At 31.8% G+C, this 14,355-nt stretch overlaps 1 protein-coding gene across 5 annotated transcripts; it reads left to right on the forward strand.

The window, feature by feature from the left end:
* The first annotated feature begins 7,804 nt into the window (after nt 1–7,804).
* LOC100255499 (serine/arginine-rich-splicing factor SR34) lies at nt 7,805–14,320 on the forward strand. Of its 5 annotated transcripts, none has more exons than XM_003632377.3 (14): nt 7,805–7,929; nt 8,406–8,503; nt 8,791–8,856; nt 8,933–9,007; nt 9,116–9,224; nt 9,318–9,364; nt 9,490–9,547; nt 10,669–10,718; nt 10,865–10,921; nt 11,029–11,144; nt 11,228–11,320; nt 13,156–13,189; nt 13,713–13,807; nt 13,995–14,320. In XM_003632377.3, exons 2-14 carry the CDS (start codon nt 8,417–8,419, stop codon nt 13,996–13,998), a joined length of 891 nt encoding a protein of 296 aa, XP_003632425.1. In that variant the 5' UTR covers nt 7,805–7,929; nt 8,406–8,416; the 3' UTR covers nt 13,999–14,320. The 5 variants fall into 5 exon arrangements, 4 of the variants coding, with proteins under 4 accessions (XP_003632425.1, XP_059593864.1, XP_002265998.1 ...); XM_002265962.4 differs by having other exon boundaries at nt 7,842–7,961; XM_059737880.1 differs by having other exon boundaries at nt 7,856–7,978.
* Nucleotides 14,321–14,355: the final 35 nt, after the last annotated feature.

The raw sequence follows: 14,355 nt of genomic DNA on the forward strand, positions 1-14,355 counted from the left end.
ATTTCGGCTCAATGCGTTTCCCACTCGATGGCGAGTTCGATTTTAATTTTGAAAAATGATTTTTATTGATTAAGAAAAAATGACTTGGAGTCGTCACTTATTTTTGTTTTATTTTTAAAGGGTAAACAAAATAAGAAATAAAAACTCTAAGTGTGACTCCTTATTTTGGAAAATGTGGTCTGTGAAAAACCGGATCGGGTTCGGGGGTCAGGTTACTCATCGGGAAGGTACGGTAAAGACCGTAGCACCCCTCTAAGCCCCTAAAGTCGGGTCTCTACTAATAAAATTAAGCAATCATGGCAATTGATGAGGAAAACAATGAATACCCGAAACTATCATGCACATAGGAGAATCAAAACATGTATATGGAAATACCAGAATGAGAATAGATACGTACCTGGGTGACGAGCCACAATGCGCTTATCAAAAAGTGATATTAGTGCACAATTAAAGAATAATTTCAAGCATGTCATAGGGCATAATAGAAACAATCATGCATGACAACTAAATCAATCAGTTATAAAGTCGCATATGTCGGGCTCCCACCAATACCCATTTATTTTGCATGGACCAAATCCGTAAATTCCATTATTCAGAATTACAAAATTTGATTATTTGCTTATTTCAAAACATTTTTAAAACAGGGGAGCAGAAGATTGTTTTGAAGACCATAATGGAATTAAGTTATTTGAGATAAAATTGGACTTTTGAAATTTAATTGAAAAATTGGAATCTCGAAGATCACTAGAAAATTGGAGTTTTAGAGTTTATTTGAAGATCAGACTCTTAGAGGTTGAATGTGAGAATGTGAATTTTTAGAAAACTGAATTTGAAAGAGGTTGGAATTTTGAAAACGATTTGAAGGTTCGGGATTTTAAGGAAAGAATAAGTTGCAAAAATTGAGACTTTGGGAGTTGAATTTTGAAAGAGATCAGAACCATAAGTTAATTGAGAAGTAGAAATTATGAAAGTTGATTTATGAAAATTGGAAATCTCGAAAATCATTTGAAGACGGACTTTTTAGAAATGAACAAATAAAATGGTAATAAAAATAATGGTGATAACAAATGAGTGACTGGGTAAATACGGTAATCAGAACATTAGGAACTGAAAATTAAGTTTGAAGATAGGACACTTGGAATTTTAGATAGCTAAATTTAGAAATCGGAATTTTGAAGAATTAGACTTTAATGATTGAGATTTTTAAGAGAAATAAATGGGTAAATATGGAACAATGTTATTAATTAATCGAAACGATATTTGGACGGATGAATAGTTAATAGTGAGGTTTGTGAGATTAAAAATTAAATTGGAAAATCGGATTTTGACGAAAGTGATATTTGAACGGATGAAAGTGAATAGTGGGATTTTGAAAATTAAGTTTGAAAGTCGGATCTTTGAATAATTGAACTTTAATTATTGGAATTTTTAGAAGAAATAAATAAGTAAACGTGGAATTTATAATAATGATTACAAAAATGACATTTAAATGAATAAAAGTGAATAGTGGAATTTTTTAGGGTTTGAGAATTAAGTCAGGACATTAGGTTTTTGAAGAGTTGGACCTTAAAGGAATAATAAAAAAACACAGGGGATGAGGATTCTAGTTAACGAAAATAACATTTAGGCGATTAATAGAATTTCTAAGGTTGAAAGTTAAATTGAGGCTTTTGAAATATCGGACTTTAAATAAATAGGGATGATGGTTCTAATTGATAAAAAGGAAATTTAAATGAATTGGTGAAAGATTAAATTAGGATTGAAAAATTAAATTTAAAAAATATGGAGTGTTTGAAGGATTAGAATTAAGTTTTAGCGAATGAGATTTTTAAAAGGTGATAAATAGATGCATACGAAATAATAATAATAATTAATAATCATAATATTTAAGCTAGTGAAATCGAATAGTATAAATTTCGAAATAAAAATACAATTAATAATTTGTCTTTAAGTTTGAGCTAACTAAATTGGTGAAGATAAAAAATAAAATAAAATAAGTAAAATGACAATGCATGAATAAGCTAACAATTTATTAAAATTAAAGACTTAAAACTTGTTAGGATATGAAGTAACTAAATGGGCTCACTCATCATGGACTTGGGCCATGAGAGTGACTAACATAAGGAGCAAATGGGGCCTTCCCTCAGCAAGCTTGGGCTCCAACTTAAACTCAAAACTAAAGCCTTCATAGGCAAGCCCAAAACCAACATAGGATAAGCCTAAAACCTATCTCCATCACATAATTGGGTCTAGTGCCCCAACTAAAGCCCAAGCCCGAGCTTCATCTTCCTCCCAGCTTATTCCCCCTCTCGCCTGGCTCCAGCATGATCACCACCTCCCCGCGGCGGCAGCGGCGACGCCAGCCAGCACCAGCACCAGCTTCGAAAAAAATATTGGAATCCTCTTAAGCGCCAGAAAAACTCATTTCTCCTTAGCTTCTCATACAACTGCATCTATGGAATGGACTTGAGCTTTCACATGAGAGCCTCAGCCCAGATGACCAGTACGAGGTGCGGCATTCAACGTTTCGAAAAAAAAAAGAAACTTGACAGGAAAATAAGAGCATGAAAAAAACAGAGCATGTACATATATGTAAAAAAGAAAGCTGCCAAGCCTCACCCCGTTCCACATATGTCTATATGAGGGGTTTGGGTGGAATCAGAAGAAAACATGGGCATGACATCTAAGAATAAATACAAAAGCAATGAAAAATCCAAACTCAGGACATCCCAAAACAGAAAAATAGAGTGCACAAGCGGTCTTCAAATGTCAAAGGAATCCACAAGTGATTAGAAACAAGGGAGGATAGTTCAAAATAGGGGAAGCAAAACAGACTAAAAACTAAAAAAAAAACCATACCTGGACCAAGAGAAACTAGCTGAATGGATCTTCTGATCCCTTTTAGCTTACTCCCCTTCTCCCTCAAATTTTTCTTTTCCAGCCGCTCTCCTGGGATCCCCCGTCAGCTTTTTATCTCCTCTTCTTTCCCTCTGTTTGTGTCTTCCTCAGCAAGCCATCCTCGGCTCCACTGCTCTTCTCGTCAGCCAGGATGGAGTCTCTGACCATCAACATGGCCTGTGGCATGCCCATGCAGCTGATTTCCCGGGCGTAGGGAAAAGGGGGCCCCCCACTTATCCCCGATGTTGCCCAGCTCCTCTAATGCTATCTCAAAAAAACTCAGATCTCTTGGCTCCCCAAATGGGGGTCTACAGATTCATTTATCTAATATGAATATTTATTTATTTATTTATTTTTATACTATATATCAAAGTACAACCATATTATAAAACATTTTATATTTTAAAAACTCTTACAACAAAATTTATTTTTTATTGTATTAAACAATTATTAATATTATATAATAAATTAAATGTATTATTGATTTATTTATTATCAGTCATATGAATTTATTTTTAACTTATTAATACTATAATATAAAAAAATCCAAATTCTTACTTTATAATGTTTCTAGAGAAAGAAAATTATCAAATTCCCAAAGAATAATAATAATAAAATATCTAAAAGGAAGTGAAACGTCTACATTGAGGAGTCTAGTTGTCAATTGATTTAGATGATATGGTAAGTAAATGAACATTTTTTGGAATAAATTGATAACTCATTAAAAAGTGCATGTATTTCAAATTATTTTAAATAAATAGATAATACTAATTTTTAATTTTTGAGGTCCTTTTTTCCATATATTTTCGTATTAGTAAATCAAATCTCACTTTTTCCAATAATTAATGCATTTATTTTGATGAATAAAGTCATTGAAAATAACAATGTTACACTTAGGGCTTGTGAACTCGGTTTTTAATGAAATACGTTATTTAGCTTATCCCAAATCCATTCTTGCTATGACCAAACTTTTTCGCTATAGTTAATTCCACCAAAAGATCTTTGTTAGTTGAGGGAAAAATCCACACGAATCATATTTTTTGAAGGACGTGTCAATAGATAATTGAATTTGGTTAAACAATATGTGGTTGGTAAATGAGGATCGGTTTTTTAGTATTGTACATAATGTATTATTAAATATTCAATATGATTCAATGAGATATAGTTTCGTTCAAGTAATGGATTCTAGTCAATTGAAATGATCTTCTTATCAATCAATATATCATTTCATTTCCGCTAGTAAAGAGGATTCGAAATATCATACATTGATCAATCAAAAAGAGATTCGACAACTAAAATAAATATAAATTCTTATACAATAACTTCAACCTTGTCAACTAGTAACAAGAGAACGAAATATGGGTAAATACCAGTACTTATTATGGATAGAAAGATAGAAATCAAAACAAATAACTCTCATGGTTCAAAATATATAAAAAATAAGAGTTTGGCGCATTAAATAACTTGTATCCATAAAACATCAACGTGGTATAGATGATGAACAAATGTGAGTTAATATCATTCCAATTGTCATTACAAAACTAATTAGTATTTTTGGTTTTTTGTTGGTAATTATTCCAATAAGGACTATCATCTCCACCTCGTATGAACTATGAGATCACTCCAAGGGCGCCTTTGGCATCCAAGATGGTGGATCGATCATATAAGCTTATTGAATATGTGGAATGTATTAGCTGTCTGCTATCAAATTAGGTAATAAGGATCAAAGAAGGATAATACCAAATACTCGGATGAAAAATGGGGGAAAGCTCTTCGTGACTTTCCTATAGCTAAGTCCTCTAGAACCACAAAAATCCTTAGTTATGATGGGATTCCAACTCAATACCTTTTGAGATTTTGAGAAGAGTTGCTATTTGAATAGTAAGTACAAAGAAAGTTGTAAGTTGTGTTTGATAAAACTTAATATTTATTATTTAATGATTTAAGTTGAATTATTTTTAAATTATCAATTTAAAACATATTACTTAATTTTTTACTTTTAGCTATTAAAATTGTTAGATAAAATTAACTTAAAATTTATTTTAATTCATTGAATTGATATATTCACTCTTATTGATTTTAATTAATATTTATTCTTATTGGTTTTAACTCTTATTAATTTTTAATAATGAATTTATTTATAAAATATCTATATTTAAAGTATTGTAAATATATAAAATAATCATAAAATATTTATTATAAAAAATGAGTCATAGTTATGGAATCATAATCTTGAAATATATTTGTAGTGGACAAATGAGGTAAAAAGAAATCGAGATTAAACATAAATCAACTTAAAACAACCTAATAACTTAATTTAAGTTGTTAAGTAAATTTAACATATTTGATAAAATTACTTAATATTATAATTTAAAGTTAAAAATAATTTTAAGTATTAGTCAAATAGGGTGTTCGGTGAAACTTAATATTTGGTACTTATTAACTTAAAGTAATTTTAAGTTAAGTTGTTCTTAAATTATTAACTTAAAACTTATTGTTTAATTTTCACTTTATCTTAAACGATAAATGGTATGTTTGTTAAATATGGATCTGCATTTTTCACGTGCATTCTCACTCGAATTGTGAGACTCACTTTTTTTTATTTGTGAAAATTTGATTTTTTGAAAAAGACTTTAAGTTGATACTTATTTTTGTTTTATTTTCCTTTTAAAGGAAAACAAAATAAGAAATAAAATAATGTGTAACTCCTTAGTTGGAAAAGAAAAGATACGGTAGTGAGTCATAATATCCATCTAGACCCGTACTGTTTATACTAAACGAGAGAATTAATTAATTAATAATGGATATAAAAATTAAAGGTACGAATAAATATGTACAAATTATGGTAAAAATTAAATTATAAGAATAAATAAAATAAATAACATGAAAATTATACAAATTGATTTATTAAACTGATTAAAAAAAGAAATTTCAAATGATTTTATTATTAAAAAACAAGTTTGAATGAATGATTTCAATTTAATCATATACAAATAATTTTTTTTAATTTATTTGCAACAAATTATCTTATTGAATTTTATTTGGTTTTATTTAAAAAAGAAGAAGTTATTTACACATATTGTTATTAAAGGAATTTATTAAAAATAATTTCATTAAAAAAATATGATTTACATAAGTATTTCAATTTAATTTATATCTAGAAAAGTGTCTAAAAAAAATTTCAATTTGACATTATTTAATATTTACAAAATAAATGATTTTTTTTTTTTACAAATTTTATTAAAAATCCAATTTTATTAAGAAAATACTTTCTACTTGAAAATAAAAAGATATTTAAAACCTTTATCTATAAAAATTACTTTTAATCCCATTTTAATTAAATAAAACAAATTTTATTTTTAAAAAATGTTTTGGGGCAATTTTATTAAAAAATAACGTTTTGGCCAATTTTATTTAAAAATCAAAATTTTGAACAATTTTTATTAAAAACATTTTTTTTATATTTTATTAAAAATAATTTTCTAGATTTTCCTAAAAACATTTTTCTGAATTTTTATTAAAAAAACTTACTTTTATTAAAAATAATATTTTTTTAATAATTATTTTATTACAACGTAATTGATGAATTGTTTCTTTTATTATAATAAAATTATTAGAGTATCAAGTGTTGAATTATGTATACAGCAAGGAAATATATACAAACAAATACTATAGAACCAATGTAAACAAAATAAAGTAAAAATAAAAAATAAAATGTGTACTCAAACAAACTCAATGCCTTTCTACATTTTTCTAAGTCTCATTTTCTTTTATGAAATTTAATGCTCTATGTGTTATAAATTTGTGTTCAACCAATAAAATGACAATAGCATATTGAAATGGGTCCATGCAAGCAAATGTAAATATATAAAATAAAGGAAAAAAGAACAATAAAATAAAATAACAAAATACAATATCAAAATAAAACGTAATAATAAAAAATAAGATGTAAATGGCCCTAAAAATCAAATTTATCGGGTTTGAAATAAAAGAATAAAGTTGGGCTTAAAATAAATATAAAAATAAATTTGAAACAAGTTTTAGGGTCTACACAAAATCCTTATATATATATAAGTTAGTTTTATTGATCTCCTTAAGATTTTAATTAAATACATCTAACATCCATTAATTTGAAATTTTATCAAATATTTTTCTCTCTTCCCCATATTATATTTTCACTTATATCATGCATGAGTTCTAATAATACTATTTTAAAATTGATTCATCTATTGTGACATTAGATAATTAATAATTCATCTTAGATACATAAAATTTTGATTAAAAAAATTAAATTATTTTTAAAAATAATATAATTTAAGATAATAATGTTTTATAAATTAAAATTCAATGAAATAAAAAATAAAAACAAATCATTGATTAGTTGTTAATATTCATCTTCATCTTGAGTGTAAAGATGGTATTACACAAATTATTTAACAACATATTAAATAATTTAAAGAATCATAAAAAAAAATTGATGGAAAAATGAGAGGAAAAAAAAAAGAAAAAGAAAAAGAAAATATTTTAAATTAATAAATTATTTTAAATTTTTTATTTAAATTTATTTATTTTATATAAATATTAAATAATTTTAAATTTGAAGTATATTTAATAATATTTAATTGTTTATCCTGGAAAATCCAAATTCAACGCCGAAGTAGGTAATAAAATGATTAAAAAGGAATAATTTATTCTTTCATTCATTTTGACCTTTTATTTTATAATCAGGTTGATGAGGTGGCAACGGGTAAGTGATGATTTTTAAAAAATAAAAGGAAAATAAATAAAGCAGGCCATCGACGATTCAAATCCTAGCATGGGTACGACGTGGCGGGTCGGGTCATATTATGGATCGAGATCCGATTCCGAATGGGTTGCCATTGGTCAAGATTCAAGAATCCGCAACTTATTAGCGTATACCACACAACACATTATCTCAATTCCCTTATATTTACCACCACCACCATTCCCAAATATCAAAACCCTAATCTTCGAAGTAATCGTCTCTTCCCGAACCCTAGTTTCTCCGAGGTATGCATGCATCTGTTTTGATAACGCTAAAGGTCGGTCATTTATTCTGGTTAGTAGCTTTAGATGTGGTGTTTTTACTCTTTGTTTGGTTGTTGAGAAATTCAGGGGAAAGGAATAGGAAAAATTTTGACTAGGATTTTATTTTCGCATTGTTTGGTTTCCGGAAAACGAGAAGCTAGTTTTCACTAAGTCAGATACTGATATATGCTCTGCTGAGTAGTGGGTCTTGGTCTATCGAGTCTGAAATGATCAAGAGCCTAGGATTTTATTTTATTTTATTTTTTAAAATTTCATTTTCTGCATTTCTTGGCTGCCAAACCGGTTTAGGGATTTTGGCCTCTATATATATATATATATATTTTGTTTAATTTATGTTGACTATCTGCTTTGTGTTAGTTCCATCTTCCAATTGGGAATTTTATTCGTAGGGTGTGTAAGGTAGTATTTTAGGATTTTAATCTTGACTTTGTCAACAGTTTCAGGAACAATGAGTAGTCGTGCGAGTAGAACTCTTTATGTTGGCAATCTCCCTGGTGACATTCGAGAGAGAGAAGTAGAAGACCTGTTTTATAAGGTAATTTCATCTGTCTGTGATTGGATTGGATGTATGCATGTACACATTTACACATGTGTGATGCTAATGTCCAAAATCAGAATTGTATCATATCTGGGTGCAACAACTATTTGTGCAAATTGAATATGCAATTTTAGCCGTGTATATATGAGTCAGAGTTGACATATACTCTGAAAATGCTAGCTTTGGTACTAGTGCCTGCTAAAGGCCTGCCTTTGAATATGATACATAGATTTCATATTGCCTTTGAAAATGATTGAATATTGTTTGTTTCATTGGCATTGCAGTATGGGCCTATAGCTCACATTGATCTGAAAATCCCCCCTAGACCCCCTGGCTATGCATTTGTTGAGGTAAATTCTGAGAGCTGCTTTGTCTTTTTTATCCTATTTGTGTCTATCTTATTTTTCCACTAATTGTTTTTTGTAGTTTGAAGAGTCTCGTGATGCTGAAGATGCTATTCGAGGTCGTGATGGTTATGATTTTGATGGGCACCGATTGCGGGTTGATTATCCTTTTATATATAAACATTAAAATAGCTGGCTTTTTTACAAGTTAGAACTATTTATTTGTGAGACTTCTTAGATTTCGCTTTTGTGTTCTTCCTCATAGGTGGAACTGGCACATGGTGGGCGTGGACATTCATCATCAATAGATCGGCATAGTCATAGCAGTGGTCGAGGTGGCCGGGGTGGAGCATCTAGGCGCTCTGAATACCGTGGTATGGATGCCATTTCATGCGTATGATGGTTTCTTTTACTAAGCTGCATTTATTTTTGTGAACAAATTGATCTCTTTTTGATCCATTATGCAGTGTTAGTCACTGGATTACCCTCTTCTGCTTCGTGGCAAGACTTAAAGGTAACTATGAGTTCATGTGATGAATAAGTGTTTCCCAACTAATGCCCAGTATATCTTGTTTTTGTTTTGAAATTATTAGATTATTTTGAATTCGGTGAATCCTGATAAGATGCTCTTTTGTTTAGGATCACATGCGCCGTGCAGGGGATGTTTGTTTCTCTCAAGTTTTCCATGATGGTGGTGGTAAGATATATTAGAGTGTAATATTTGCAATTTAGAATTTACGATATCTGTGAGTAGGAGTTTACAATAGAATATCTGCAATTTAACACTTGTAGGAAGGTTATGCGGCCAGGCATGGATGTAGATTTGCATGTTGCCATTTTAAATTCTCTGGATGTTAACTCTGTTAGGTATCATTTAGGAGTTTGGTTGGAGGGGAGGGAGGAAGTCTGTTTGGGAGAGGTAGAGGGTTTAAATTTTGAAGAATATGCTAATAAGGAGTTTGAGCTTTTGCAGCTTATATAACCTCTGGATGGGATTGTTGGTGTTGGATGTTTATTTACAGTTCTGATTGAACAACTCCAAGCTCATGATCATGACAAATTGGCCTTTGCCATATTTGGAAGCCAATGGTTAAAGTATCATATTCCAGGGTTCTGCATAACTCTGGGCTTTGTGCTGTCTTTGCTTTAACAATTAAAACCGGTAAAAAGTCTTGGATGACAGCCTCTTTGCGTGTCTTTTAGATGGTGTCGAAGGAAAAGAACTGCTAGTGTTTAATAATGTGGAGTTTTTGGTCCAAATGATGAAAGATTCTTTTGTTTGTAATTTGTGGTCTTGGTTTAGGGTATTTGTAGATATGAGCCCTAGTTCTCTTGTTAGCTTTATTGATTGACTGGGTTCTAAGAGAGGGCTGGTGATGTTTTTTGTTTCTCTCCCTCTCCCACTTGGATGAGCCTTTGGGCAGCTGGTGTATACTACCTATATACTTTGGGGCGCTGTTTTGGCGTTTCCCCTTTTTATATATATACTCTCTTACCTATCAAAAGAAAAAAAACAATTAAAACTTTTGGAAAGTTGAAGTTTGATTTTTTTTTCATTTATGCAATTCTATATAATGTAACCATTTTCATTCTCCCATTATCTGTATTTCACTTTCTTCCTAAGAGATTCAGTGAAGCTACAACTATGTTAACTGATTCCATGTATTGTTTCAGTCTGTTATAGAAGTTGCAGTATCCCATTTTGGATGCCACCACAAAAACTCTTGCATTTGGATGTAGACATTGGCAATTTTATGAGTTTCTTTTTATTTTTGCAGAATTTGATTTGTGTTTTGTTTGCTTTATTTTGTCTTGTAGGTACAGTGGGGATTGTGGATTACACAAACTACGATGACATGAAATTTGCAGTGAGTTATCTCTTTGTGTCTTGTTTCTCCCATTCCACTACTTGCTAATTTATATTACCCATGGATTTTGTCTGCATATCATGATGGTTTTGATTGTCATCGGTTATGAGATGAAAGTCTAACTGACTCGTGATTTGCCCTTGCAGATCAGGAAACTTGATGATTCTGAGTTTCGGAATGCATTTAGTCGGGCATATGTTCGAGTATGATTCAAACTTACCATAAAGAAACTGTTTTTTCTTATTATAAATATGTAAAAATATGTGTATGTGTTCTATTTGCATTCTGTTTAATGTTGTGTTATCTACAGGTGAAGGAATATGATTCGAGCCGGAGCTTTTCTAGGAGTCGCAGTCGATCCTACTCAAGGGGCAAGAGCGCTAGTCGCAGCCGCAGCCGAAGCTATAGTCGCAGCAGGAGCCAGAGGTTATATTGTTTTATTTGGGAATATTAATCTTGGTCTGTGGTCTGATTGTCCATGGCTTATATTGTTTTAAACTGTCGTGCAGCAAGTCTCCAAAGGCCAAATCCTCCCGTCGATCACGTTCTAGGTCTGTTTCTTCACGTTCTCACTCTGGGTCAAAGCCACGCTCTTTGTCAGGGTATGCCTTCTTTTATGCATTATTTACTGTGTTTGTCTGATGACTAAATTTTGTATGATGCTTGATGTCTTAAGTTTTATTTCTCATGGTGAATTTATTATGGAGTATTTGCATGGAGTGCTGTCATTTTTTCTGTTGCAAGAGTGGTTAATGGCTTGACTGTTATGTGAAATTTCTTGGATTTTGTTCTCTTGGCCCTGCTCCTCTCCTCTTTTTGAAAACATAGCCCGATGAAATTAAGAGCAAGAGTACCACTCCCTCTTTTAGTGCTTTTAACTAAAGGCTGAGTTCTTGTTTTATTTATTTATTTATTTATTTTTAAAAAGCTGAAGGTCTTCACATTGCATAGATAAAGAAAAAAACCCCTATTTTTTAAATTGCATTTACCTCTCCCTGAGGCTGGGATGTGTCTGGATAAAAAAATTTGAGAATCCTGATATGTATAAGATGTGTTTAGAGTTGTTTTGGATGGATACATGGATGTGTTAGGCGCATTATTGCTCCTTGAAGATGCGTCTGCTCCATAAATCATGGAGAATTGCAATAAAGAACTGGCATTCATTCTTCAGTTTCTGTGCTTACATTCTCGTACACACTTTGCATTTGTAATGGCATTGGTATAGCAATCAAGTCTGATCCTCTTTGAAGGTATAATGGCATTGGCTTAGCATCAAGTCTGATCCTCTTTTAAGGTATAATGGCATTGACTTAGCAAACCAAACTCCGATCCTTCTAGTTCCACAAACTTGTGGAGCACAATCATTGAAGAAATATGTTTTGTGGTCATACTGGTAGAGGCGCATGAATACTTGCTAGTACTACAAATATTGTTATATTTAACTCTACGTTAGTTTTATGTTTGTTTTGGTTTAATAAAAGGGGATGTGGTGAAGCATTCTTGTGCGTGCTTTTGATTTATCGCATTGGTTTGGGCAAACGTTAAAGATAATCTAGCTTCACCTATTTTCTGACATAATTATCTACCGGAGGGTTTTCTTGCTCAATTTATTGTCTATTCATTATCAAAATTTGGCCTATTTTCTTTTTATTCAATTGCTAAACTATGTTCAATCCACTATGGGGTAAAGGGTAATAGAGAAACTGGAGTGGATCATCATTTTCTTCTTGTCCTTTTTCATATGAAAATTACCTTGTTTGTTTTTTAGATATGGATATATGCAGCGATCTGGGATTGCATATTAGGATCTTGATGGGATATGATTCAAATGCCTGCAACTCTTTTGGTTGTGGAGGTATGCTGTTTTCTGGATGAGCAGCTTTATAACCTTCATGGTGTCTCTATTCTAATACAACAAGTATCACATGTCCATTCTAATACATTAAGCATCACATGTCCATGGGTGCTAGATTGGGAACAAAGGAGATCATGGATTGCGATAGTAAAGCTGGATTACTGTGAACTAAGTGCCATTGGGATTTGGGAATCCACCTTCAATGAGCGGTAGAACAGTTTCATTGTCATTTTCTTCTCCAGCATTTGCAAGCTAATAGGACATGCTATGTGGGATCTCTGGATTTTTGTATTACAAGGGGAAGCATGCTCCTATCCTGCCCTCTGGTGTCTTAAGAAACATATTGTGATGTTTTTACAAAGTTTCTTTTTGTTCAGTTAATTATTTTACATATTTAGGTAGGAATTATATAACTCGGGCCTGATACTTTTCTCTGTTGAACTTCTAAAGATTTATGGCCATTTCTTTTATCCCTTTTGAATATGGTAACTCTGACGTGGAAGAGGCATCAAGGCTCTTGGATCAAAGTTGTTAAAAGGAAGGTGTGGATATTAAATTGGGTTGTTTCTGGAACTTTTGCAGATCTCGATCAAGATCCAGATCTCCATTACCCACTGTAAGTGTATCTTCTGATGATTCACTCAATGTTCTAATACTTTTAAAGGACTCTGGTCCCACTGCCTCAGTCAGCAGATGCCCTTGGGGTTCATGTGCTGCTATATTTATGAGGGATTGGGGCCCTTGAGGCCTGGCTTAAGTGGTAAAGGGATGGGGGGAGGGTTTGTGGGAGGTTCCAGGTTCAAGTCCCAATGGGGACAAAAAATTTACCTATCAAAAAAAATATTGACTAGGGATTGGGCTGTTGAACTATATTGGCCTCACTTATTCAATGAAAGCCTTTTATTATCTTTTGATTGAGCAGTTCAATTGTGTTGGCCCCTTCAATTCAATGATAAACCTTTTATTTTATCTTTTTCATGTAGTATAAGATGCTTTGTTTTAGCTAGTTGGCCTTCCAATCAAGCAGGTTTGTCATTGATGGTCTGCAGCCTGTGTAGGATCTGAAGAGGGGACTATCTTTGCTAGTAAACATTGTTTTTGTTTATATAGCTTTTTAGATTTAATTCAATAATCTGCAGCGTCAGAAACGAGCTAGCAAAAGCCCAAAGAAGCATAGTCCCAGCAAGAGCCCGAGCAGAAGCCGCAGCAGAAGCCCAAGCAAAAGCCTTTCCCGGTCTAATTTCCATGCTCTTACCTTTTTAGTTGTTGATTTTCCCTTCTCAATATGGGGCTCTAAAGTCTGTTCTTTTGTTCATTGCAATTTTTTGTGTTCCTAGCTTTGAAGTTGGCAAATATTAGTTAGGGCAGGCTTTTTTTTTGTCCTTTTCCTTCCGGATTCTGATTACAAATTTGATGAACAGGTGAGATTTAATTGTGCCTAATGTGTTGACTCCAGAAGCTGCCAATGAGGGAGGGGGTTTACTTTGCCTGATAAGTTCGTGGTGGAGCAGTGGAACATCCATCAATCAAGTCCATAATCAGACTCTTATGGAGCATTTTGAACAGAAGATGTGTGTTAAAACATTTGTTTTTAGATACATGTTTGAACTAGGACTTAGTTTGGTACTTACTAAATCTGCTGCATGTTGTTATTTACATGTCTTTGCCAGATCTGCAAAGGCCTCCTTACGTTTCCAGTTGTTTTGACGTTAATTATTTATCCATCAAGCTTAGTATTTTTTGGTCATATCGTTCTCCATGATGGTGAGTTGCTGTAGTAGA

Source organism: Vitis vinifera, chromosome 7 (genome assembly GCF_030704535.1).
Source record: "Vitis vinifera cultivar Pinot Noir 40024 chromosome 7, ASM3070453v1".
Classification (NCBI taxonomy): Eukaryota; Viridiplantae; Streptophyta; class Magnoliopsida; order Vitales; family Vitaceae; genus Vitis; species Vitis vinifera.